Source organism: Felis catus, chromosome C1 (genome assembly GCF_018350175.1).
Source record: "Felis catus isolate Fca126 chromosome C1, F.catus_Fca126_mat1.0, whole genome shotgun sequence".
Lineage (NCBI taxonomy): Eukaryota > Metazoa > Chordata > Mammalia > Carnivora > Felidae > Felis > Felis catus.
The window spans coordinates 20,381,999-20,409,581 of record NC_058375.1 but is presented as its reverse complement, the minus strand read 5'-3'; the positions used below and the strand labels follow the sequence as shown (position 1 = coordinate 20,409,581).

At 39.2% G+C, this 27,583-nt stretch overlaps 1 protein-coding gene across 5 annotated transcripts in view; it reads right to left on the bottom strand.

Annotated features, from left to right (window-relative positions):
• Positions 1-27,583, bottom strand: part of WDTC1 (WD and tetratricopeptide repeats 1) — a 66,454-nt gene that overhangs the window by 26,645 nt on the left and 12,226 nt on the right. For all 5 annotated transcript variants that reach the window (XM_045035363.1, XM_023258354.2, XM_023258359.2 and 2 more), the window contains 2 exons: positions 22,159-22,306; positions 20,322-20,405 (listed from right to left, as the gene is read on the bottom strand). In XM_045035363.1, coding sequence (XP_044891298.1) covers positions 20,322-20,405; positions 22,159-22,206 — 132 coding nt within the window. In that variant the 5' untranslated portion in view covers positions 22,207-22,306. The remainder of the gene's footprint in view (positions 1-20,321; positions 20,406-22,158; positions 22,307-27,583) is intronic.

Genomic DNA, 27,583 nt, shown 5'->3' with positions numbered 1-27,583 from the left:
GTTTCCTGTCCTCACAGAGCTGATGAGTTTTGTTTTCTCTTCCTCTACACTAAATATATAACATTAGCGTTTCCCCATGTTATTATAAACTCCTCATAAGCATCACTTCAAATGGCTATAGAATATTCCTCCAAAAGTTAAACTGTACTCACCTCTACCTTAGTGTTGTACATTTAGGTTAGTTCCAAATTTGGTGAGTTGATGTATTTTAAAATTCCAGTGGGAAAAGAACATTTACAGGTGACTGGTCAGCCCAGAGTAGGCATAATGTCATGTTTTTTATTTTTATTTTTTGCATTTGGCTGGAAATATATAAAATCTGTGTTGTAATGCTAGATATAGCCCATGCTACTTAGGAGCCTGATGAGCAGTCGTGGTGTGGCAAAGTGTACTTAAATGGAAAACATTATTAATAAATACAAGTTAGTAGACAGCAATCTATCAAGATGTGGGATCCACAGGGGAAAAATAATAAAAGTCATTCTAGTCATTCAGTTCTAGAGGGAAAAAAATGGGACCCACCATACATGGGAATAATAAAAAAAAAGAGAGAGAAGCAAAGAGCTAGGAAGTCTGCAAATCAGTGTGTATACTGGTATAGCCAAAAGGACTAGGGAGCCTTTTGTCTAAATTTACTTTTTACAAGAAACTGAGACTGGTTAGTGAGAATCAGAATTGTAAAGTGAAAGAGTTGTCTGGGTTCAACTCTGGCTTGACCTCTTCCTAGGTATATGGGTAGTCACTTAAGATTCCCAGAACCTCTGAGTTTTTATTTGGAGATGGGGATGATGATAATGTAAACCTGACAAGATCATTGTGAAAATCACGTGGTATAATACATGCACGCACACTTGGGTAAATGCTGGCTCCCATCCCTGGAACTAGTCCTCAGGTATATTCTCTCACCAATCTGTGTGTGTACCTTCCAGATGCTACTTTCAAAGACCCCTCCCACACAGCTAGGATACTCACATGGGTACACACCTTGAACAACTGGATTCTCTCCTATCTACTTACTTTTCCAAAAGGGTTTATTTCTGCAGCTATTAAGTTGCTACCCTAAACTATGACCAAACAGAAAATTCATTTATTCAATACCCATTACATATAGGGTACTGAGAGAGAAGGGAAAAACAGGTCCATGTCCATGGCAACATGAGACAAAGATCTACCATAATAAAGGAGAGAAATACCCCAAAACCTAGAAGATAGGAGCATCAGGCTTTAGGAACAAGCTTAAAGGATTTTTGAGGATACCAGCTTGCACATCCACATGCAAAAGAATGAAGTTGGACCCCTACATCACATCATATACAAAAAATAACTCAAAATGGATCAAGGACCTACATATGAGATCTAAAAGTATGAAACTCTTAGAAGGAAACATGGGTATAAATCTTTGTGACTCTGGATTAAGCAATTATTTCTTTTCTTCCGTGTGTGTGTGTGTGTGTGTGTGTGTGTGCGCTGTAAATGATGACTAATGGTTTCTTAAACATGACACCAAAAGCACAAGTGATAAAAGGGAAAAAAATAATTTGGGCTTCATTAAAATTAAAAACTTTTGTGTGTCAAAGTCACTATCAAAAAAGTGAAAAGACAACCCCCAAATGGGAGAAAACATTTTAAATCACGTATCTGATAAGGGTCCAGTATCCAGGATATATAAAGAATTTTTACAGCTCAACAATAAAAAGACAAAAAAAATTCAATTAAGAAATGGGCAAAGGATCTGAATAGACATTTCTCCAAATAAAATATTCAAATGGCCAATAAGCACATGAAAAGATGTTCAAAATCATTAGTCATTAGGGAAATGCAAATCAAACCACAATGAAATACCACATTACATCCAATAGGATGGTTATTACAAAAAAGACGGGTAAGTTTTGGTGAGGATATGAAGAAACCAGAATCCTCACACATTTCTGCTGGGAATGTAAAATGATGCTGCCACTTTGAGAGTTTGATAGTTCCTCAAACAATTAAACATAAAAATAAACAAAAACCGTATGATCCATGAGAAAACTAAAAATGTACACCCACACAAAATCTTGTACACAAATGTTCACAGCAGCATTATTCATAATAGACAAAAAGTGGAAACAACCAAAATGTCTACCAACTACGAATGCATAAACAAAATGTGGTATGTCCATATAATGGAAGGTTATTTGGCCATAAAAAGGAATGAAGTCCTGATTCATGCCACAACATGGAGGAATCTTGAAAACATCATGTTAAGTGAAAGAAGCCACATACACAAAAGCCATATATTGTATGATTCCATTTTTGTAAGATGTCCAGAATAAGAAAATCCACAGACGCAGAAAGTAGACTGATGGCTGCCAGGGATGTGGAATAACTGCTAATATGGGTAAAAGGTTTCCTTTGGGTGTGATAAAAATGTCTTGAATTTTATAGTGGTGATAGTTGCACAACTTTTTAAAAAAGTTTCTATTTACTTATTTTTGAGAGAGAGAGAGTGCACAGACAAGGGGCAGAGAGAGAGGGAGAAAGAGAGAATGCCAAGCAGGATCCATGCTGTCAGCACAAAGCCCAACGCGGGACTCTATCCCATGAACCCATGAGATTGTGACTTGAGCTAAAGTCAAGAGTCTGACGCTTAACTGACTGAGCCACCTGGGTACCCCAATAGTTGCACAACTTTGCGAATATACTAAAAGAAAAAAAACCTCAATGAACTGTAACCTTCGATAGAATAAATAATAAACTAAAAACAAGCCTACAAACTAGCGGCAAGCTGCATTTGGCCCACAGGCCATAATTTGCTAACCCCTGATCTAAAGTATATTCTTTGAGGGTGCCTGGGTGGCTCAGTTAAGCATCTGACTTGGGCTCAGGTCATGATCTCATGGTTTGTGAGTTCAAGCCCTGCATTGGGCTGTGCACTGACAGTGTAGACCCTGCTTCGGATCCTCTGTCTCCCTCTCCCTGCCCCTCCCCAGCTCATGTGCGTGCTCTCTCTCCAAACTAAATAAACGTTAAAAGTAATAAAAGATATTCCTTGAAATCTCTCCCAAAGTCAGGTCTTACTTCCATCTTTTTCTTTGTGGGTAACTAATAAAGTTGGCATACAACTTACTTCTCAAAGACAACACTGTAAAAAAACTCTAACAAGTCTTTCTTAGAATAAGGTTATGTTATGAAACTTCCCTGGTCTCCTAACTATATTAAAAAAAAAACAATCTAATTTGATATGATTTGTTTCTAGTGAATTTATGCTCAAATTATGTAAGAAACAAAACAGAAACAGAAAAGCAATCAAGCCAGACCATGAAGGTGAGATACATGTTTGTAACTTATTTAAGGAAAATATTAAGAAAATTAATAAAGCAAGAAAATAAATCCACCAAGCCAAGAACTATTTGTTAAATCTATCTATCTTCTTTCTTTCTATCTATCTATCTATCTATCTATCTATCTATCTATCTATCTATCTATCATCTACCTATCTTTTTAAAGTAAGCTATATCCCCACCATGGGGCTTAACCTCACGACGCTGTGATCAAGAGTCACACATTCTACCAACTAAGCCAGCCAGGTGCTGCTAAGCCCTTTTAAAAAAGTAGACACATGAGGCACCTGGGTGGCTCAGGTGGCTGAGCGTCCGACTTTGGCTCAGGTCATGATCTTGCGGTTTGTGAGTTTGAGCCCCCATCAGGCTTGCTGGTGTCAGTGCGGAGCCTGCTTCAGATCCTCTGTCCCCCCCCTCCCCCCCTTCCCTGCTTGCGCTCTCTCTAAAAAAACAAAAAAAAAACAAAAAAAAAACACACACATTTAAAATAAAAAAGTAAGTAAGGAGACACAAGACTGAGGTAGAAAGAATTATGAACTGTGGGGCCAGACAGGCCTGACATAAATCTCATTAATCTTATTTCTACCACTTTTGTGACCTTGGAAATGCTCAATTTTACTCCCCTTATTTGTAAAGTGAGAATCCTTTCCTCTCCCTCTGTCTACCACGTGTGGAACAATGTTCCACAATTGCCAAGAAAACCCACAAGTAAAAGAAATAGAATGGATCAAAGTGTGTTCAAAACTTTAAGGTGGGGGGTGCCTGGGTGGCTCAGTCAGTTAAAGCATCTGGCTCTTGATCTTGGCTCAGGTCATCATCTCGCAGTTCATGGGTTTGGGCCCCACGTCCGGCTCTGTGCTGACAGTGTGGAACCTGCTTGGGATTCTCTCCCTCTCTCTCTGCTCTTCCCTGCTCGTGCTCTCTTTCTCTCTCTCAAAATAAATAAATAGAACTTAAAAAAAACCCAAAACACCAAAACTTTAAAGTGGCCTTAGAAGATCCTGGTGATGCAACCAAAAATGAAAGTGGCCCCCCAAAAGTGAGGCCTGCAGGCTATAAACTGAAATCCCAGGATATTTGGCTCCTGTCTAGTTATGACATTAAAAATCATTAAGACAAGATGAGTTAGCAAAGATGTCCAAGGGAAATATATAGCAGAACATCTTAGAATTAATCCTAGTTAATATTAAATTTAAATCCTCTAATCTCAACTTATTTTCTGCCTATCTTACTCAGTTGCTGCCAACACATCAGTTCTTTGTATTTTCTCAATGAACATTTTTAACTTTCTATTTTGAAACAATTTCAAACATAAAAAAGGTACAAGAATAGGACAAAAACAAGCATATATACCTGTCCCCTAATTCATTAATTGCTAATATTGCCATATTTGCTTACTCCCTCTCCCTTCCTCTCCTCTTTCTCTACACACACAAACATGAACACACACATACACACAAATTTTTTCCTGAACCATTCGAGAAAAAGTTGCAGACTTCAGGGTCCCTTACACACTTAACTACTTCAGTATGTATTTCTAAGAAGAAGATCATTCTTTTATTTCACCAGAGCACATCTATCAAAATTGAGAAAATTGACAATGATATAATACTATAATTTAGTATATAGTCCATATTAAAATTTCACCAAGTCTCCAATAATGTCTCTTTGATTTTCCTGATCCAGGATCCAATCCAGGATCAAACACTGGTATGACACAGTGGTCAGCTTCTTTTTGGTCTCTTTTATTTTTTTATTTTATTGAAAAAAAAATTTAATGTTTATTTATCTTTGAGAGACAGAGACAGAGCATGAGCGGGGGAGGCAGAGAGAGAAAGAGGGAGACACAGAATCTGAAGCAGGCTCCCGGCTCCAAGCTGTCAGCACAGAGCCCGATGCAGGGCTTGAACTCATGAGCTATGAGATCATGACCTGAGGTGAAGTTGGACGCTTAACCAACTGAGCCACCCAGGCACCCCTGGTCTCTTTTAATCTGGAACAGTTCCTCAGTCCTTGTTTTTTATGACATTGACATTTTTAAAGAAGATAGAAGCTATTCTGGAGAAATGTTTCACAGTTTGGATTTGTCTGATTATTTTCTCATGATTAGATTTAAGTAATGCATTTTGACAGAAATACTACCTAAGTAATCTTGTATCTTCCTCAGTGTACACTATTAGGTGACATATGTGTACAATTTGTCTTGTTTAAGGTGGTATCTGACAAGTTTTTCCACTATAATGTTACTATTTTCCTTTTGTTATCTGTGAGGGAATGCTTTTCCATTGTGCAAATAAATGTCCTCCATTCACATTTCCACTCAATAGTTTCATTCACTGATTATTCTTGCCTGAATTAATTACTAGGATGACGTGGTATGATGGTTATAAAATGGCAATTTGTCCAGCTCTATCATTTCTTCATTTAGGAACTGGCAATCTACTGGAATAAAGGGCTTTTCTCTGTCTCTCTTCCCCCCCTCTTTCTTCTCTCTCTCTCTCTCTCTCTCTCACTAGTGTAAACTCAGATTTTTTTTTTTTTTTAAGAGAGAGAGAGAGCATGACTAGGGGAGACGGACAGAGGGAGAGAGACAGGATCTCACACTCAATGTGGAGCCTGACACAGAGCTCAATCCCATGACCCTGGGATCATGATTTGAGCTGAAATCAAGAGTCAGACACTCAACCTACTAAGCCCCCCAACTCAGATATTTTTTACTCAGTGGGTTTTCATTCATTATTGCCACTATTCATCCTGATGTTCAAATTGTCACAGATTTGGCCAGTAGCATGTCTTTTGAGCTAGGTTCTGTGTCCTTAATAGTACGTTTCTTTCATTTTTCATATATTTTTTTACTTTTTGTTTATCTTCTGCTTTAAGATGTTGTAGGCTCATCTTGTACACTCCTTGTCCCAGAGCTGGAATCAGTTATTTTTTCAAGGACTCCTGGTTCTTTTTACTGGGGAATGCTATTTGAGAAACCAGTAACTTATAGCCATTGAGGTATTATTACTTCTGGACCCTATCAAAGACAGAGTTGGAAATAATGTATAAATATACATGAATATATATGTATTTGTTAAACCATGAGATCATACTGATACTACTAATTCCAATCGAATACCTCAGAGCTATTCTTTGCCTTTCCATATTACATATCTGAATCTCCCTTCTCCCACATTGAGAAGGGAACAACACTCAAATATCTATTATATCAATATTATATTTATTATTAACATTAATATATTTATCTCAACAAAACTGATATATTTACTCATTTGCCCAATTCTCCAATACAAAATAGTTATGTAATTGCTACAGCGATACCACTGCAAATGACAAATCTACTATCTAGAGTTCAATCAAGATTTCTTTAAAGTTTGTCTTTAAAATACATATGGTCAAAGAATACAAAGTACTGTGTTCAAAAATTACTTGGATTAGTTGGCATCCTTCTCCCCAACTTTGTTGATTTTATTTTACTTTTTTGAATGTGCAAAACCTCAACATGGTTCTAAAAGTAAAAAACTCTACAAAAACATCCAGAAAAAGGTTACTCCCTTTTCTCTACCTCTCTACCCTATATCTTCCACTCCCTAGAGGTTTCATTAGTTTCTACTTACCCATCTGGGCTTGTGTTTGCAAAAATATGCAGGTACCCATATAAACTCTTCGTTAAACCAAAATTGGCAAAAATTGTATTAAAATATCCCTTTGGCACAAAAACAGACACATAGACCAATGGAATAGAATAGAAACCCCAGAACTAGACCCACAAACGTATGGCCAACTCATCTTTGACAAAGCAGGAAAGAACATCCAATGGAAAAAAGACAGCCTCTTTAACAAATGGTGCTGGGAGAACTGGACAGCAACATGCAGAAGGTTGAAACTAGACCACTTTCTCACACCTTTCACAAAAATAAACTCAAAATGGATAAAGGACCTAAATGTGAGACAGGAAACCATCAAAACCTTAGAGGAGAAAGCAGGAAAAGACCCCTCTGACCTCAGCCGTAGCAATCTCTTACTCGACACATCCCCAAAGGCAAGGGAATTAAAAGCAAAAGTGAATTACTGGGACCTTATGAAGATAAAAAGCTTCTGCACAGCAAAGGAAACAACCAACAAAACTAAAAGGCAACCAACGGAATGGGAAAAGATATTCGCAAATGACATATCGGACAAAGGGCTAGTATCCAAAATCTATAAAGAGCTCACCAAACTCCACACCCAAAAAACAAATAACCCAGTGAAGAAATGGGCAGAAAACATGAATAGACACTTCTCTAAAGAAGACATCCAGATGGCCAACAGGCACATGAGAAGATGTTCAGCGTCGCTCCTTATCAGGGAAATACAAATCAAAACCACACTCAGGTATCACCTCACGCCAGTCAGAGTGGCCAAAATGAACAAATCAGGAGACTATAGATGCTGGAGAGGATGTGGAGAAACGGGAACCCTCTTGCACTGTTGGTGGGAATGCAAATTGGTGCAGCCGCTCTGGAAAGCAGTGTGGAGGTTCCTCAGAAAATTAAAAATAGACCTACCCTATGACCCAGCAATAGCACTGCTAGGAATTTATCCAAGGGATACAGGAGTACTGATGCATAGGGCCACTTGTACCCCAATTTTCATAGCAGCACTCTCAACAATAGCCAAATTATGGAAAGAGCCTAAATGTCCATCAACTGATGAATGGATAAAGAAATTGTGGTTTATATACACAATGGAATATTACGTGGCAATGAGAAAAAATGAAATATGGCCTTTTGTAGCAACGTGGATGGAACTGGAGAGTGTGATGCTAAGTGAAATAAGCCATACAGAGAGAGACAGATACCATATGGTTTCACTCTTATGTGGATCCTGAGAAACTTAACAGGAACCCATGGGGGAGGGGAAGAAAAAAAAAAAAAAAGGTTAGAGTGGGAGAGAGCCAAAGCATAAGAGACTGTTAAAAACTGAGAACAAACTGAGGGTTGATGGGGGGTGGGAGGGAGGAGAGGGTGGGTGATGGGTATTGAGGAGGGCACCTTTTGGGATGAGCACTGGGTGTTGTATGGAAACCAATTTGTCAATAAATATCATATATAAAAATAAATAAATAAATAAAAATATCCCTTAAACATATGGAAAAGATATTCAATTTCTCTCATAAGAGAAATGTGACTTAAAACTGTATTGAGATACCATTTTTAATCTGTTAGAATGGTAAAATTCAAAAGCTTAACCACACAGTCCATTGCTGAGTTGTGGAGAAACAGGCACTTTCATGTATTGCTACTGGGAAGGCAAAATGGTGCAACACTCATGGAGGGAAATTTGGCAATATCTAACAAAACCTCATATATATTTACCTTTTGGTTAGCACTCAAACCTCTAGGATTTTACCCTAAAGATACATTTCCAGCAATACATGTACCCAAGGTTATTCATTATGGTATCACTGTAATTATGAACAATTAAGAACAACTATAGGAGTCCATACATGGGAAATTCATTGAATAAATATTGGTTCATCTACATAATAGAGTCGTAATAAGAGGTCTATGCACCTATGAAAAGGACTCTATGAACTTATACAAGTGATTTCCAAGATATATTGGTAAGTGAAAAGAGAGAATATATACATATATATCTCAAGTCACGTTTCACTCATTCTTCATCATCAACAAATCCTCCACGTCTAGTCATTCCCTCTATTCTCTCTTCACATGCTGCCTTTATGTCTTTACTTGCCTTCCTATTCCCTTAAGAATTCATGACTCATTACTAAAATCATTCTCTTGCAACATTCATCTGACAAAACCCCAACCCTGGATTATATTCTCCTGTATCTTCAACTTTCCCTTTCTCTACTGATTCCTTTCCCTTGGAATTATACATGCCCAAATTTCTCTAATCTAGAAAAGTACTTCCTTGACGCCAAATCCATGTTGAGCTATGCCTTCCATTTCTCTTCCCCTTCACAGAGAAGAATGAAAGAGTAGTCTATACTCAGTATTTTCACTTCCTCACTTCCAGTAATTCCTATTATCTATACCACACACCACAAAAATGGTGCTTGCCAAGGTTACCCTTGCCCTAAATCAATGTAGCTTCCCTGACCTAAATCAATGGACACTTCTTAATCCTTACCTTACTTGGCCCCTGGTAGTATTTGATGGTGCTGACCACTTCCTCCTCAATGAAACTTTCTTCTTCAGGGTTCTGTAGCATCACCGTCTCTCTGTTTTCTCTTCCTACTCTTCTAGCTTGTCTTTCTTGGTATCCTTTCCATATTCTTTTTTGTTCACATGGCCCTTATGTTTGTCTTCTTTATGGCTCTATCCTAGGCTTTCCTCCCGCTCTACACATTCCCCAAAGGCAATCACAACTCACTTTCATTGTTCCAATCTCTATACTGCTCACTGCTCCCAAATCAACACCTCCAGTGTGTACCTCTATCTTAAGCTCAGACCCAAGTATTCCAACTACCTATCCAGAAAGTGCTAGACAACACATAACATACAGCTCCAGAGCCTCCATACTGAGCTTGTTATCTTTCCCCTCAAACCTATTCCTTTTCCAGTGCTCCCTAAGGCAGAAATTTGACCTTCACTCTTGATTCCTCTTTTCCTAACGTTTCATATCAAGTCACCAAGAATTCTATTTATTTTATCTCTTAAATGTCTTTCAAATTCACTGACTTCACTCTATCCAAATTACCATTATCTTGGTTCAGGTAACCCATCACATCTTCTTCAATCACCGCCACAGCCCCTTAACTGGTCTGGTATATTTAGACCTATGCAATATTAATTTTGAAGCCAAGATAATTTTCTTTAAAGCTTAATTCTGATCACATTGCTCCCACCGTAAAAACTATTCAATGGTTCTCCATTGCCCTTGGGATCAGACTCCACGCTGAGCATCATGACCTAGGATCGTGACCTGAGCCAAAATCAAGAGTCAGACACTCAAGTGGTTGAACCTTTAGGGCGCCCCTTGGATGCTTTTTCAATAGGCATCTCTGTGGATATAAATTCTACATACACAGGAAAGGTAACAAGACACCAGAGTGGCTGAACTCTGAAATTTCAAGTAACTCACAATGCAAACAACAAAGTCAAAAAATAAAAATAGAGCCAGGTTACTCAACTGGAAGGTAGAGAAATAGTATGGGTGAACAGGGATAAGATTTAAAAAGTGAATTTTACTACAGAAAATTTAAAAAGCCAATCAAACCAAGAGGTTTTTAGTGAACACCCACTAACTGTTCAGCGCTATACGTCCTAAAAGTATTTTTTTGCATTTCCTTTTGCATTTTTCAAAAGCATACAAAGTAGCAAGTTAGGAAATCCAGGGGAAAAAATCTTCCTCAGATAATAAAGAAGAAAACATTATAATCAATAACCACAAAAAGGAGATTTTACCTTTTTTATCCCATCTCCAGTCTCCAATAATCCCCTCTTCTTAATGCTAAAAATAAACTGCTGTTAACCAATGTGCAGTCCATATATGACAGTGGGTGGGAAATAAAACAAGGAAAGGAAATGACTGTCAAGTGTTTTAAAAAGTTAGATGCCGGGGCGCCTGGGTGGCTCAGTCGGTTGAGTGTCCGACTTCAGCTCAGGTCGCGATCTCACGGTCCGTGAGTTCGAGCCCCGCGTCGGGCTCTGGGCTGATGGCCCAGAGCCTGGAGCCTGCTTCCGATTCTGTGTCTCCCTCTCTCTCTGCTCCTCCCCAGTTCATGCTCTGTCTCTCTCTGTCTCAAAAATAAATAAACGTTAAAAAAAAAATTAAAAAAAAAAAGTTAGATGCCATCAAATTGGCATCTCAGGAAACTTTAAGAGCTTTCTACAAATAACAACAACAATATCAGCTAATATTTGAGGGCTATATAACATGACTTTACATTATGCTAGGCATTGTACTAAGTACTTTAGATAAATTAACTTGTTTACTCCTCCTCATAAACCTAACAGGATATGTGTATTATTTTATTGATGAAGAAATGTGTGCTAGAAGAGACTTATTCAAGGTCATATGACTCACAATGGCATTTCAATTACTATTTGGCCAAGGGGAGGTGTGAGATACTCACAAAAAGATACACTTCCAACCTCAAACTAGGAAAGAAGGAAATAAGATAGCCTTTTTGGGGTGGGGGGGGGGGGGGGGAAGACAGCCTTTTAGGAGTTAAGATTCTAAAATTCATCATGGCTTCCATCATACCACACGTTCTCCCACCTCTATGCCTCTTCTTTCTATTTCCTGTGGCTAGAGGAAGAGCAGGAATGGATAATCTCTGCATGTTGAGACACCTTGGCTCTTGATCTTGAGCTCTCCTCTCTCACTTCCTACTTTATCCCCAGGAGACATTATCCAGTCATCTTGTTTCATGGCTCTTATAGACTGGGGGTTCTTGAACTTTTGTCTTAATACCCTTTACATTGTTAAAAATTACTGATAGGGGGCCTGGGTGGCTCAGTTGGTTAAGCATCCGACTTCAGCTCAGGTCATGATCTCACGGTTGATTTCAAGCCCCACATCGGGCTCTCTGCTGTCAGGCACAAAGCCTGCTTCTGATCCTCTATCTCCCTCTCTCTCTCTCTCTCTCTGCCCCTCCTCTGCTCACTCTCTCTTTCTCTCAAAAATAAATAAAACATTAAAAAAAATTACTGAGGCTCTCAAAGAGCTTTTGTTTATATGGGCTTGCTTTACGTATTTACTTATTTAATTTTATTTTTTTTAAAGTTTATTTATTTATTTTGAGAGAGACAAAGACAGAGTGAGAGGGAGAGGGGCAGAGAGAGAGGAGAGAGAGAAAATCCCAAGCAGGCTCTGAGCTGCCCAGCACACAGCCTGATTCAAGGCTCGAATCCACGAAGCTGTGAGATCATGACATGAGCCAAAACCAAGAGTCGAATGCCTAACTGCCTGAGCCACCCAGGTGCCCTGGGTTATATTTATTGATATTTACCATATTAGAAATTAAAATGGAAATAGTTCATATTATTTCATTTAAAAATAACAAAAATGATAATACATTTTAAATGAAAAGTAAATATATTTTCTAAGACAAAACAATTTATTTATTTATTTATTTATTTATTTATTTTTTAATTTTTTTTAACGTTTATTTATTTTTGAGACAGAGAGAGACAGAGCATGAACGGGGGAGGATCAGAGAGAGAGGGAGACACAGAATCTGAAACAGGCTCCAGGCTCTGAGCCATCAGCCCATAGCCTGACGCGGGGCTCGAACCCACGGACCGCGAGATCATGACCTGAGCCGAAGTCGGCCGTTTAACCGACTGAGCCACCCAGGCGCCCCTAAGACAAAACAATTTAATGAGAAGAGTGGCATTGCTTTACATAACGTCTAGCTTAATGGAAGATAACTGGGTTCTCATACCTACTTTTGTATTCAGTCTGTTGCAATATGTTATTTTGGTTGAAGTATATAACAAAAATACATCCTCACAAAGATATGTAGTTGCAATAGGAAGGAGTATTTTAATACCCTTTTCAGATAACTGTAGATATCATTCTTTGATATTGCACTAAAACTCCACAAGTAATGAGTTCTTATATTACAATGTAGGATCTGAAACCACATAAATGAACTATTGGTACCCTCCTACATTCAAGTGCATTGGTCTAGTTTGCATTATGCATAGCTCTTTTATGCATGTTATGAGTCTGTTACATCATATGTTGGTCATTTTGACAACAGTGACTCACTGAATTTAAAGATCTTCAATGCTAACATTCATTATACAATATTGTTGACATTTGTTTGTATCACCACGGATGGAAAAAGCCTTTTAAGTATTGAGAAGTTACCACGCTCATGGTGGCAGATACAAGTTTTCCTATATTCTCATTCATTCTCTCTCTCTCTCTCTCTCTCTCTCTCTCTCTCTCTCTCTCTCTCTTATTTTGCCTAAAAGTTCAAGTTTTATCCTTGGCAACAAATATTGTCAGTTGTTTTCCTTAAAGTGACAGCTCATATCATTAAAAAAAATTTTTTTTTAATTATTTTATTTACTATTTTGAGAGAGAGAGAATCCTAAGCAGGTTCCACGCTATCAGTGCAGAGACTGATGTGGGGCTCAAACTCACAAACTGTAGGATCACGACCTGAGCCAAAATCAAGAGTCAGATGCTCAACCGACTGAGCCACCCAGGTGCCCCTCAGTTCATTCATTTTTAAGAAAATGTCTGCCATGGGGCTCCTGGCTGACTCAGTTGGTAGAGCATGTGACTCTTTTTTAAAATTATTATTTTAAAAAATTTGTTTATTTATTCATTTTGGGAGAGAGCATGCACACACAAGTGGGGGAAGGGAAGAGAGAGAGGGAGACAGAGATTCTCAAAGCAGGGTCTGTGCTGTCAGCACAAAGCCCAACAAGGGGCTCAATATCATACACCAAGAGATCATGACCAGATCAGAAATCCAGGGTTGGATGCTCAACCCACTGAGCCACCAGGTGCCCCTAATCATTACTTTTTAAAGTTTATTTATTTATTGGGGGGGGGGGGCAGAGAGAGAGAATTCCAAGTGCCCTCTGCATGCAACTCTTGATCTCGGGGTCGTGAGTTCAAGCACCATGTTGGGTGTGGAGCCTACTTTAAAAAAACAAATAAAATATTGGGGCACCTGAGTGGCTCAGTCAGTTAAGCATCCAACTCTTAGTTCATGGGATGGAGCCTCAAGTTGGGCTCTGTGCTGACAGCATGGAGCTTGCTTGCAATTCTCTCTCTTCCTCTCTCTGCCCCTCCCCACTTGCTCACACTCTCTTTCAAAATAAATAAACTTAAAAGTAAATAAATAAATAAAAATGTAAAAAAAGAGAAAATGTCTGCCCAAATACTCATATTTGAATAACCCCAGTTTTTGTCTGGTAGTCATTATTTAAGATGGCACTTCATGAAAAAAGTGGCTAGCAGGGCTTGCAACTCAAACAACAGCACAAGTGCTTTTTCCTCAAGACAACCACCATGGTGCAGTACTTCCCATCCCATAATACAGAATACGAAAGAGATGTGTACTTAAAGGATGAAATTTAATAAAACTACTACCTTCTATTGCTTCACATCAAGGACGTTTTAAATAAAATTTGTTGTTGTTTTTTTGTTTTTTGTTTTTTTTGGTTACTGCAAATGCATGGCGTTAATAAGTCATTGAGTTTGATGCAGTATTTGCCTTGACTCATGCTACGGTGAATCACTTTTTTTTTTTTTTTTTGCAAATTTTAAATGAGCTAATTTTTGTTTTTGCTTTTGTTTTGGAAACAATTTCTTAATAATACTATGAAAGTAGTTTGGGCCTCATGGATTCCCTTGAAAGGTCAATGAGGATCCCCAGGGGCCTGCAGACCACACTGAAAGATGCTATCATAGACTATCTCTCTGTCAGTCACTCTCCAGTGTTTATTCCAGTCTATGCCTCTCTCCTGATCCCAGACCCACTGGACCCTGTAAAAATGATAGATATGTCTTTGCTGTTACCAAGGCCCGAACTGCTTGAACTCTGAATCCTATCCCCTCCAGCATTCCCCAGGACTTTGTTCCTTCAATTATTCTGTCCTCCTAAATCAGCAAACTTTCTCCTGCTATCAACATACAATCATGTGCTAGTATTTCTTCCCATTCTTATGAATCCCTCCCTTAATCCCATAGACCCTCGTAGCCACATCTCTAGTTCTCTGCTTCCTTTTGTAAATAAATTTCTTCAAGAGTTGTCTACACAACTCAGTAAAGCTGAAAACAAAAATAAAATGACTTTGAAGGAAAGAAGTGAGGGGGATAAAAAAGATGTCATTCTTCCTCCAATTTTCTGAAATGACTCCCCATTGGTTAAAGCCAACCCAAAGACGGAGGACAGAGAGCTGAAGAAAAGAAAGCTGAATAGACACAGAAGGGCAAGAGAAGAAACTATCTTTTACGGTTTATCCTTTTTACTGCCTACATCCTGTCTCCTTTCACCTAGGGGCAATTTTGTAATAAATAAATTTCCATCACCTTCTTAAAAAAAGAGAGAAATTGGGACCTCATCAAAATAAAAAGCTTCTGCACAGTGAAGGAAACAAGCATCAAAACTAAACGGCAACCGACAAAATGGAAGAAGATATTTGCAAATGACATATCAGATAAAGGGTTAGTATCCAAAATCTATAAAGAACTTATCAAACTCAACACCCAAAAAACAAATAATCCAGTGAAGAAATGGGCAAAAGACATGAATAGACACTTCTCCAAAGAAGATATCCAGATGGCCAACCGACACATGAAAAAATGCTCAACATCACTCACCATCAGGGAAACATAAATCAAAACCACAATGAGATACCACCTTACACCTGTCAGAATGGCTAACATTAACAGCTCAGGCAACAACAGATGTTGGCGAGGATGCGGAGAAAGAGGATCTCTTTTGCATTGTTGGTGGGAATGCAAGCTGGTGCAGCTACTTGGGAAAATAGTATGGAGGTTCCTCAAAAAACTAAAGATAGAACTACCCTAAGACTCAGCAATTGCACTAATGGGTATTTATCCAAGGGATAACAGGTGTGCTGTTTCAAAGGGACACATGCATCCCAATGTTTATACCAAGCACTATCAACAATAGCCAAAGTATGGAAAGAGCCCAAATGTCCATCGATGGATGAATGGACAAAGATGTGGTATATGTATATAATGGAGTATTATTCTGCAATCAAAAGGAAAGAAATCTTGCCATTTGCAACTACATGGATGGAACTGGAGGGTATTATGCTAAGCAAAATTAGTCAGAGAAAGACAAATATCATATGACTTCACTCATATGAGGACTTTAAGAGACAAAACAGGGGCGTCTGGGTGGCTCAGTCATTTAAGTATCTGACTTCGGCTCAGGTCATGATTTCGCAGCTCGTGGGTTCTAGCCCCACATCAGGCTCTGTGCTGACAGCTCAGAGCCTGGAGCCTGCTTCGAATTCTGTGTCTCCTTCTGTCTCTGCCCCTTCCCTGCTCATGCTCTGTCCCTGCCTCTCTCTCTCTCTCTCTCTCTCTCTCTCTCTCTCTCTCTCTCAAAAATAAATAAACATTAAAAAAACATTTTTAAGAGACAAAACAGATGAACATAAGGGAAGGGAAACAAAAATAATATAAAAACAGGGAGAGGGGCAAACCATAAGAGACTCTTATATATGGAGAACAAACAGAGGGTTCCTGGAGGAGGGTGTGGGAGGTGGGATGGGCTAAATGGGGAAGGGGCATTAAGGAATCTACTCCTGAAATCATTGTTGCACTATATGCTAATTTGGATGTAAATTAAAAAGTATAATAAAATAATTTTAAAAACAAGAGAGACAAAAGAGAGTTCTCTACACTGTGGTTGCCACTTTTTTACCTCCAATTCACTCTCACAACCCCTCCAGTCTAGCATCTACTCCCACCATTCCAATAAAACTGCTTCAGTAAAGACCACAGTCATTGTTCTATCCTCATCTTACTGAACCTTTCAAAAGCATTGAGCAGAAGCAACCATTCCTTTCTTGTAATATTCTCATTATGTGGGCTTTCCACTCTCCTGGTTTTATTTCCTTTCTACTTCACTGACCACCCCTTCTTGGGTAACTTTCTTGGGTAGCTGGTAATCAACTCCTGAAAGCTGGAGTGTCTCTACAGCCAGGTCTTGGGCCCTATTCTCTAGAGGTCCATAGACATTTGAGTCTCTGGATTTCTCCCTACAGTCCACAGCTCTCTCTCCCAATTAGTACCATCACTTCCTACTTGACATCTCCACAAAGCTATCCAACAGGCTTCCAAATTTAAAATGTCCAACCCCTGAATCTTTCCCAAACCTATTTTTCTCCCAGTCCTCTTCTTTCCATCTGCTCTCACTTCTCTAAGTCTCACAAGTGGCAAAGCTGGGATTTAAACTAGAGTTTTTGTTTCTTTTTTGTTTTGTTTGTTTTTTACATCTAAATCTGTGCATTCCTGGGCACCTGGGTGGCTCAGCTGGTTAAGTGTCTAACTCTTGATTTCAGCTCAAGTCACTATCTCACGGTTGTGGAATTGAGCCCCATGTCAGGCTCCATACCTCCGCGCTGGGCATAGAGCCTGCTTGGGATTCTCTCTCTACCCCTCCCCTGCTCATGCTCGCGCGCGTGCGCTCTCTCTCTCTCTCTCTCAAAAAAAAATCTGTACATCTGGACATTCTTTCATACTATGCACTGCTACATAGGTTAGGGAAGTGCAAATTGAAATAATTCACCTTAATGTAATTTTGTATTTGAGTTCCAACCTTTGGGAAACAATAGATGGGATCCTTTTTTGTGTTCATAGAAGTTTCCAAGTCTATTCTGAACAAAGTTATTTAACTACGAAGAGATGGAACAGAATATGGGTTGGATGGGGAGGCACAGCTAAAAGAAACGGCTGAGCCAGTCAGTGATCACTGTCTACTCAGCATCCACCAGAGCAGGGCTTCTCAACCACGGCACTGTTGGCACTGGGGCTGCATATTTCTCTGCTGCGCACTCTCTGCTGTCCTGTGCACTGTAGGAGGTTTAGCAGCATCCCTATCCCCTTTCCACTATATGCCAGTAGTACCTTCGAGTTTGGACAACCAAAATTGTTTTCAGATGTTGCTAAAAATCCCTTTGGAGGTAAAATCATCCATGCCCTGCCCCCAACTGCACTAGAGGGAAGTACTTTGAGTTATATTCCAAAGGAAATATAGAAAGAAACTACAGAACAATAAAGATAAACAAATTAGTAGAAATTATGTCTTCAAAGAATTTTTAGAAATATGGGAAAGCAATCAAGATATAAAAAGTATAAAACAGTTTACCCAACTGTGTAAATGGTATGAGCCCAATTTTGTGGGGGGAAAATTTATATAAGCATGGAAAAAAACTGGAAGACTTAAGAATCATAATTGTTACTCATTGAACTAGTTTGCTATAATCCAGGCACTGTGTTAGTCCTTCACACAAAACTCATATAATCATTACAGCTATGCTCAGTTATTGTTCTAGTTTACAGATTGGGAAACTAGGGGTAACATGCACAAGGCTATATAGCTGGGGAAGAGATAGGTTTTTTGTTTTTTTTTTTAATGTTTATTTATTTTTGAGACAGAGAGAGACAGAGCATGAACGGGGGAGGGTCAGAGAGAGGGAGACACAATCTGAAACAGGCTCCAGGCTCTGAGCTGTCAGCACAGAGCCCAACGCGGGGCTCGAACTCACAGACTGTGAGATCATGACCTGAGCCGAAGTCGGCCACTTAACTGACTGAGCCACCCAGGCGCCCCAAGAGATAGGTTTTAAAACTAAATTTATGCAGCTCTAATACCCATCTCTTAACTAGTATTCTGCTTCATAATACACAAAGGCAGTATACCAAAGGTTAACAATGTTTATCTCTAGATGATAGAATTTAAGGTAATTTTGTTTTCTTTTCTATATTTTTCTGTCTATTCCATATTTTCAACTATGGTAATATTTATTACTTCTATAATCAGAAAAATTGGGGGGCACCTGGGTGGCTCAGTCAGTTAAGTGTCTGACTTTGGCTCAGGTCATGATCTTACGATTTGAGTTTGAGCCCTGCCTTGGGCTCTGCACTGACAGTGTGGAGCCTGCTTTGGATCCTCTCTCCCTCTCTCTCTGCTGCCGACATCGTCCCCCCATCAAAAATAAATACACATTTAAAAAAAAAAGAAAAATTTTAAGTAAAAATTGTGAAGACTACTTGGTAACATGGAGAAAATACTTATTATATGTTAATCATATGTTAATATGTATCTTAATTTAAGATACAAAATTCAATGTAAAGTACAATTACAATTATGTGAAAATATGCAGGAGATAAAAGGAAGTACACAAAATGCTAATAATTGTTTTAGGGAGATGGGACTAAGAAGTAATTTTTACTTATCTTTTCCATATTACCATTAATGTAGTTATATTTTATTTTTAAAAAATTTTTAATGTTTATTTAATTTTGAGAGAGAGAGAGAGAGAGAGAAAGCGCATGTACACCCATGGGGGAGGGGGCAGAGAGAGAGGGACACACAGGATCTGAAGCAGGCTCCAGGCTCTGAGCTGTCAGCACAGAGCCTGATGCAGGGCTCAAACTCATGAACTGTGAGATCATGACCTGAGCCAAAGTCGCATACCTAACTGACTGAACCACCCAGCCGCCCCACAATGTAGTTATATTTTAAAATGGATAAAAGTTTATAATTTAAAAAAGCAGTAACAACCATCTGTAATCTCACTACCCTAAGATAACACTGTGAACATTCAATAAATTTCTTTCTAGTCTTTTTCTAAGATCAACAGGATCACTTATATATACTAACTTGAAGGAACCAAAGAGAATTCTTACTCAACCTGCAGGTAATGCTAAGTTGGACAGGACAGCTAAATGTTGGATTCAAAACATGATCTGGAGGAAGGAAAGGGCCTGGAATTAACACTATGGAGTGTCTCTGTTGGACACAATGAAAGAGTTGAACTTCTGGATTAAAGGCCTGGCTCTCCATGGACTGGACAGGACAACACTGGACAAGATGCTTGGCCTTATTACTAAACCCTTTTTAAGAAAATACCCATTCCCTATATACCTCCCCACAGCATTTCTTTGAAACTAAAATGAGAAAACACTATGTAAAAACACTTTGTAAACTTTAACTTCCTTTGCAAAGGTAAGAATAATTACTGTCCAAGTCAATATTAAAAACAGTGGTATGCACCTCAACAATATTTTTCCAAACACAAAGCAAATAATATGACCAAAAAACAATTTCTGTGTGACCATGTCAATCACTAACCTTGATTTACCTGCCTATGTTTACCTGCTTAATAAAACTGCTAGAAAGGACAGGAAACCATTAGGTATGACCTGCAGAGAAAAACTTGTTTTTGCCTTGAATAATGCCAGAAGGGTTCTCTACAGGCAGAGAATTAAGAGCCAGCCATCTGCATCTAAGGTGCAAACTTGATTTCTTACCTGTAGCTCTGCTTCCAGGCCCAGTCGTCTGATAAAGGGGTCAGTGACATGGTAGCGACGCTCAAAGCTCAGAGCACCCCGCTCCTGCGGGACAGAAACAAACTCAGTTTCATTGATTCAATTCAATATGATGTACTACGTGCCTATTATATATCCAGCACTGTCCTGGGCACTGCAGGAGCTACAAAAGGTAGTAAGAAACTGGGCTGCAGGAGCCTGCACTATACTTGGGCAGGGATTAGAGAATAATAAAAGAGTATAAAATTAAGCATAGGGTGCCTGGGTGGCTCAGATGGTCGAGTGTCTGACTCTTGATTTTGTGTCAGGTCATGATCTCACAGTCCATGAGATCGAGCCCTGCGTCAGGCTCTGCGCTGACAATGTGGAGCCTGCCTGGGATATTCTCTCTCTCTCTCTCTCTCTCTCTCTCTCTGCCCCTACTCCATGCATGCTTGCTCTCTCTCTCTCTCTCTCAAAATAAATAAATAAACATTAAAAACATAAGCATTAAATTGTGCTTGTTGGGTTACAAAAAGCAGAAAGAAAGAAAGAAAGAAAGAAAGAAAGAAAGAAAGAAAGAAAGAAAGAAAGAAAGAAAGAAAGAAAGGAAGGAAGGAAGGAAGGAAGGAAAGAATGAAAAGAAAGAAAAATTGAAAACAACAAAGGAGTTTCCATCTTTAGGTTAGAGAGAGAGGGTGGGCATCACCTTTAGAACACATAATGTGGGGGGTATTCAAAGGAAAAAAATAATTTGCATGGTCCCTCCAACTCTATGATTCTGTGCCTCTAGGAAATTGTCCTTGCCCTTGAGGGCCACCCAGTCTAAAAAAATTACAAACAAAACCTCCCACAAATGGACAAAGCCCCTAAAGGATTCAGGGATGAAGGGAAAAATATACAAAACACAGATTGATGTGCTCCGTGCACTAAGCACATAGCTCATGTATACACTCAATCCTTTTTGATGATCATAGCTTATGCTGCATGCCACTTAATTTTTTTAAGATTTTTAATTAAAAACATTTTTAGCACTTAACCTTTTCAAAGAACTTCCTGTGTTTTTTCAGATTTCATTCTCTATGATCAGCCTTAAAGGCAGACACTATTATCATTTAACAACAGAAAACACAGGGAGGTAAAATGATTCAAGTCTTATAGGTAATTAGAGCAGTGGTAAGATTAAGCTCCTGACCCAGCTTGGGGTTCTTACTATAGGAGCAAATCAAGTCCTGGTAGAATTTCTTCCATTAAATCTCTGTGTTCCTTTACAGCAGGTTCCCCTGACAAAGCCTGGGCTATCTTGCTAAATGAACTTGACAGCCCCATCATCCATTCATCTCACAGAATGTACAAACTGCACAGGACAGGTGCAGAAGACCCTTAAAGAAAAGAAAGAAGAGTCTAAGCTGAACTGGGACTAAGACTCTTCTAGGGTCTGTTACATGCACAACTTAGCAGCTGGAGCAACATGAAGATGTCATATTTTCTTCTGCTACACCCACCCCCTCCCACACACCTACATATGTACACACAGTTGTGTACACACATGCACAACACACATGCACAGTACACTGGTGGCTCCCCTCCCCACCGACCTCCATTAATTTCAGCAGCCCAAGTACAAAGCACTGGGATAGAGGAGTCTCCATGAATTCCATATTCTTGGGCAAAGAAGATGGGAGTCAAGAGACCTTGATTTTAGTCCTAGGTCTGCCACTAATTAGCTATGTGACTTCAGGCAAGTCACCAACTCCAGACCTCAGTTTCTTCAGCTGTAAAATGAATCTGTTAGGAAGAAAGGACTTCATGCTCTGGTTCAAAGGGCTGAGCTGCTTACCTTGATCTGCCTACGGATGAGGTCTCTAGTTATGTTGACTTTTGCCATCTTCTCTTAATGAATTCAACAGCAGGAAGCTATAGAAGGATCTTCAGGACCCTTGAGCATTCCAGCCAAGCCCAGGTCCACAAGACACACATTTAATTACCTGGGGAAAAAAAATCATCAAACCTTGGGGGATGGAATAAGGTGGCTTCAGAGTCCTGGTTCCACCCCTAAAACATCCCAACAGCCTACCCAGTGAACTGGCTATTGCCTGTGATTTATGACATGGTGGGCTGGCTCTGCTCCATAGTGTTGAAGAACTTTTGGAAGGTAAAGAGGGTGGGAGGGGGGAGACAATGACTCAGAGCTACAGGAAGTATTGGAACAAACATTGAAAGAGTCATGCATGCTTCACCAGAAAGTGGGGGGTTGGATAGGAGTATGAAGGAAGATCCTAAAAGAAAGAACAAGGCAAGCAAGAAAGATGTCAACTTCCACTTGCTCAATATGCAACTGTGGCAACCAGTCTTTTAATTATACTTTGAATCCCTGCTGCTCAGCTTGGCTCTCTCCAAAACCAAATCAGTACCAGAGACAGAGCACTCAACCCTTTAACAAATTGATAGAATCAAAGAGTGGACCGGAAATGTAAAGGTGATCATGTCCACAATCCAATCTAATAAAGAGATCCCTCTTCAATATCCTGATAGGTAGTCTTTCAGTCTCATCTCCTGAAGCAACTTATTCCTTTGTTATAAACTCTGATGGTTAGAAAGACCTACTAATCTCATTTCTGATAACTTACATAAGAAATTACAAAATATAAGAAATACAAAAGTCTATACCCAAGCATATTCATCACAGATTGTGTAAAAACAAAAAAACTGAAAGTACCAAATTTTTCAATGATAGAGGAATGGCTAAACAATGTATAGCCATATGATATTAAGCAGCATTAGAAATGTTACTTATGAAGGAAAAATGCTTACATTACACCAAATGTTTCCAAGATAACATGATGCTTTTTCAATAAATACTATTATCAAAGCTGTGTTTAAAAAGGAATTACAAGGGGCACCTGAGTGGCTCAGTCCATTAAGTGTCTGACTTTGCCTCAGGTCATGGTCTTGCAGCTCACGGGTTTGAGCCCCGCATTGGGCTCCGTGCTGACAGCTCAGAGCTGGAGCCTGCTTCGGATTCTGTGTCTCCCTCTCTCTCTGCCCCTCCCCCACTTGTGCTCTGTCTCTCAAAAATAAATAAACGTTACAAAATTTTTTTTAAAAAAGGAAATATAAAAAATAATAATAGCCATCTTTAAACAGTAGCGTGACTGATTTTTTACCTTCTGCTCTTTGAGGTTTTCAATTTTTTTTTCTACAAAAGCACATTAATATTGCAATCAGAAAAAAAATGCTTGAGAAAGAAAATAAATGCAGAAAAAAACTCCAAAGCTTTTAAAAGAAAGTTCTACCTCCTGTTATTTCCAACCTTTGGTCCCGGTTCCACCTCTGAAGGCATGCAGGAGGTCTAGTCTTTCTTCCCCATTTGGCCCTTTGTGCTGTGATGATGGCTCTCAGGGCCCACCAGGCCTCCCTGCCAACTCTCCCCAGCCAGCAGGATTCCCAAGACCACTTCTGGATCTCCTGGCCCTGCTTTTCCATCAGTTGCCCTCCTACAGACTCCTAGCACACCCTCCTGAAATCACACTCTCTCCACCTGTTCTGTGAGCAGACTCCTTCTTTTCCTTTGGCATTTAATCACAAAAAGAAACTCTCTATATAAACACTATGTTATCGCAGATTTTTTTCTTTAGTGCTAGGCACAGAGTCGGACAATAAAAATCTTGCTATCTAATTAGATGTTCTCTTTCAGCCTGAGTACTTTGGGGCTTATGCCTCCATGATTGATTTGGGGATCATAAGCTCTTAAAAGGGCAAGAGCCTTCCCTCACAATGTGGAAACCATCCAGCATTGCATCTTTGTGAGCATTACCAGAGAGATACGGAAGCCACTGGCACTGTTTAGGATCACAAAACCTGTGAACATGAAGAACATGTAGGGATGCCAACTGTAAACAACTATGGTTTCATGAAGACTTTTCCAGGGGCCTCTGGCCATCAAATTAAAAATGTGAATTTGGACAAACTGGCATAAACTAAACACTGGCCTGCAATTATGTTTATGGCTCTAGTTTGTGATATACTGGTCAACCCTCCCTGCCCCCCCCAAAACAACAGTAATTTCCCCCACAATCACCAAGAATATAGAGTGAGACTTATCATAATGGAAAGAACACCAATGTCATGGAGTATACCTGGTATTAAGTAGGACCAGCTATGTGGCCTTGGTAAACTCTCAATCTCCCCAAGTAGGTTCTCATTCCTGTGTCTCATAGGCACAGGAAGAATTGGAATAAACACTGAAGCGGCCACAGACACCTCACCAGAAAAAGGCCCATTCTTCACCCCCAACAGCCTTATTCTTGGAAGACTACTAGAAAGGTCAAATGAAATAATGTAGGTGTAAAGTTTTTTCTTTAATTTTATTTTTAAAAGAATGTAAGTACTTTTATCTGCTAAGAAATAGTAAATTGCCAAATATACACTTATTATGTACTAGGAATTGTGCTAAGAGCTTTATATAGTTATTCGTTCAACAAATGAGTGCAAGAAGGATCTCCTCTACGTCAGGTACTATTGCAGACCCAGGGGATACAGCAGTGAACAAACCAGGCAAGTTCCTTACTCTCACAGTACTAACATTCTAGCAGGAGGGAATAGATAATAAAAATACAAATAAAATAAGAATATCCCAGGTGAAAAGTGCTGTGATGAAAATAAAATAACTTGATGTTAAAGTGATTGATGGGCTACTTTTAGACTTGAGGTCAAAGAAAATGTAGTACACATTTGTGGAGTTTCTAGATGCTCAGCATTTGAAGCCCTTCCTATATTTTGAGAATCCCCCATCTAATGAGTTTAGAAGAAGACAGAGTGCCTCTCACTATGAAGTGAGAATAGTTCAGACTAAGATTCCTTCTCTGAAGATCCCTTACAGCTAGAGGGTGTGCCTATGACCCAGGCTATGCCAATGAGACATATCAGCCCCAGACTTTAATTGGGATCTGGGATCAAAGAATCAGAGGACCAGCGAGAGTCCATGCTGGCAGCAAGTTGTGGCTATAATGGCCATGAAGGTCCAGTCAGCTGGTGGTGGTGGTGTAAGCTGTGTAAGCAGCAGTAGTGACCTCATGGATTGATTCTGTAAACGATTTTGGCCGTGGGTCCTGGCTGCTACCCAACTTCCTTCGTTTTAGCCCAGTCTTCAAGCTTGGCTTTGTGGCCTTCCCTGATATTTTGTGAGTTTTCCTAATAACCTTTCAAGAATCAGCCAGAGTTGGTTTCTGTTGCTTATACCTATAAATCCTGCCTGATACAGAGGAGCTCTCTCAAAAGATGACACTCAAGCTGAAACACGAATGACAAGAAGCCACAAAGAACCTGGAGAGGATACATCTGAGGAGAGAGAATAACCACTGTTAAGGGTGCAGAGGAAGACTGGTTCAAAAAGCTTGTACAGTAGATAGATTCTATTACTATCATCATCTTACGGAAGAGGAAATAAAGTCATGAACATGAAACAATTTTCACAATGTCACACAGGTAATAAATGGAGGTGGAGCAGGGAGAACTGTATGCACACTCTTAACCATTTTGTATGTATGAATAAATTACTATGGTACATAATTTCCCAGAGTAATATCACTATGACCACCCATAAGAGTCAACTAATCTGTTACTACTCATTCTTTAATTTTCTTAAAACGTTAACTGGGTTTTTACCAAATACCAGGCACTGTGCTAGACATGGAGGAATACTGACTAGGATGAAAGACATAGCACCTAAAAAGCAGAGAATCAAAGGCAAGGGACTTAAGCTAAGATTGGTGTGTGCTTGAAAAAACTAAAAGGAAAAAAAGAGGGGAAAAGCAGAGAAAGCAGACAAAAAAACCCCATACTACAATTCAGGTAAATGGTAAAATAGAGAATGGGATTCAAAACAATATCAGACTAGGGGGCGCCTGGGTGGCTCAGTCAGTTGAGCGTCCGACTTTGGCTCAGGTCATGATCTCTTGGTCTGTGAGTTCGAGCCCTGCGTTGAGCTCTGTGCTGACAGCTCGGAGCCTGGAGCCTGCTTCTGATTCTCTGTCTCCCTCTTTCTCTGCCCCTCCCCCACTCATGTTCTGTCTCTATCAAAAATAAATATTAAAAAAAAAAACAGTATCAGACTAATAGGTAGAGGTTAAAAAACCAAAATGTCAAATTTAATATAACTGCTGCTCAGTTAGCATTGTGGTAAACATTTCTGTTCCCATCCTGAGAAGAAATGACAGCACACTGGCCGATAGCTCATTCTGGAGCACAGCCCACCTTCACCACCCCCTCCCAGGAAACAGGGATTCAACATCTTCCACAAACTTTTTAAGGCAGGCGTGTGTAACTGAAAAAACATTTCTAAGTACAGATTATTCTAAAGGTTCACATCAGGAGGGAAATACCCCTAAATCTGCAAGAAGTATAATTAGTTTCAGACTTCAAAAATTTCTCAAATATAAATAATTAGATCAATAAATGAATTGTTATTTGAATATGAGGAGATTTAATTATGGTCAAATTTTAAAAGCATTATTTTAAGGAGTATCCTGGAATAGTCAATTCTATAGAGCAAAAAGAACTCACGGATATAGAATGACATGATGGAGACATTTGGAATTGAAGAAAGGAAGTTATATATTTATGATTAAACACCAGAAAAGACTACATCAAGGGGATTTCTCTCTGGTGCAGTATGCAAATTGTATGTTCAGTTCTGCCGAGATGCAAAAAGACTGAAATAAGTGACTTCAAGAATCCATAAGATAAAATTTTCAATGCCTAGTATGCTAGGCACTGCACTAGACTTTGAAAATCCAGCAAAGAACAAGCCAAACACAGACCCTTCTCTTCAAGAGCACACAATATAGTTGTCATGAATTGAATACCAATGGTACCAAGACTATTGTAACTAGAGCTCCTCAGAGGGACTGAAAAAGGCTAATTTAACTGAATGACCAAAATGAACAGCCAAGACAGTAAATTCAGAAGGAGCAACAAGGAATAATAAATTAAATCTTATTTATACTCATTTATTCACACACCTTAGAAGAAGTAACAAAAATGACAGTGGGGGGAAACAAACTAAACATAGGGCAGTAGAGTAAGAAAGGTGACTTGGAAATCGCTAACAAAAAACTAGAACTGTAACAGACCCAAGCAACTTTAAATGTGTATTCTTCATTCTAAAGATAGCACAATGAACTGAGCATACCCTTATGTTTGCACTTAAAGCTCTAGTAATATTGAGGGCTAATTTTGCAGAACATGAAAGTTCAATACAAAAT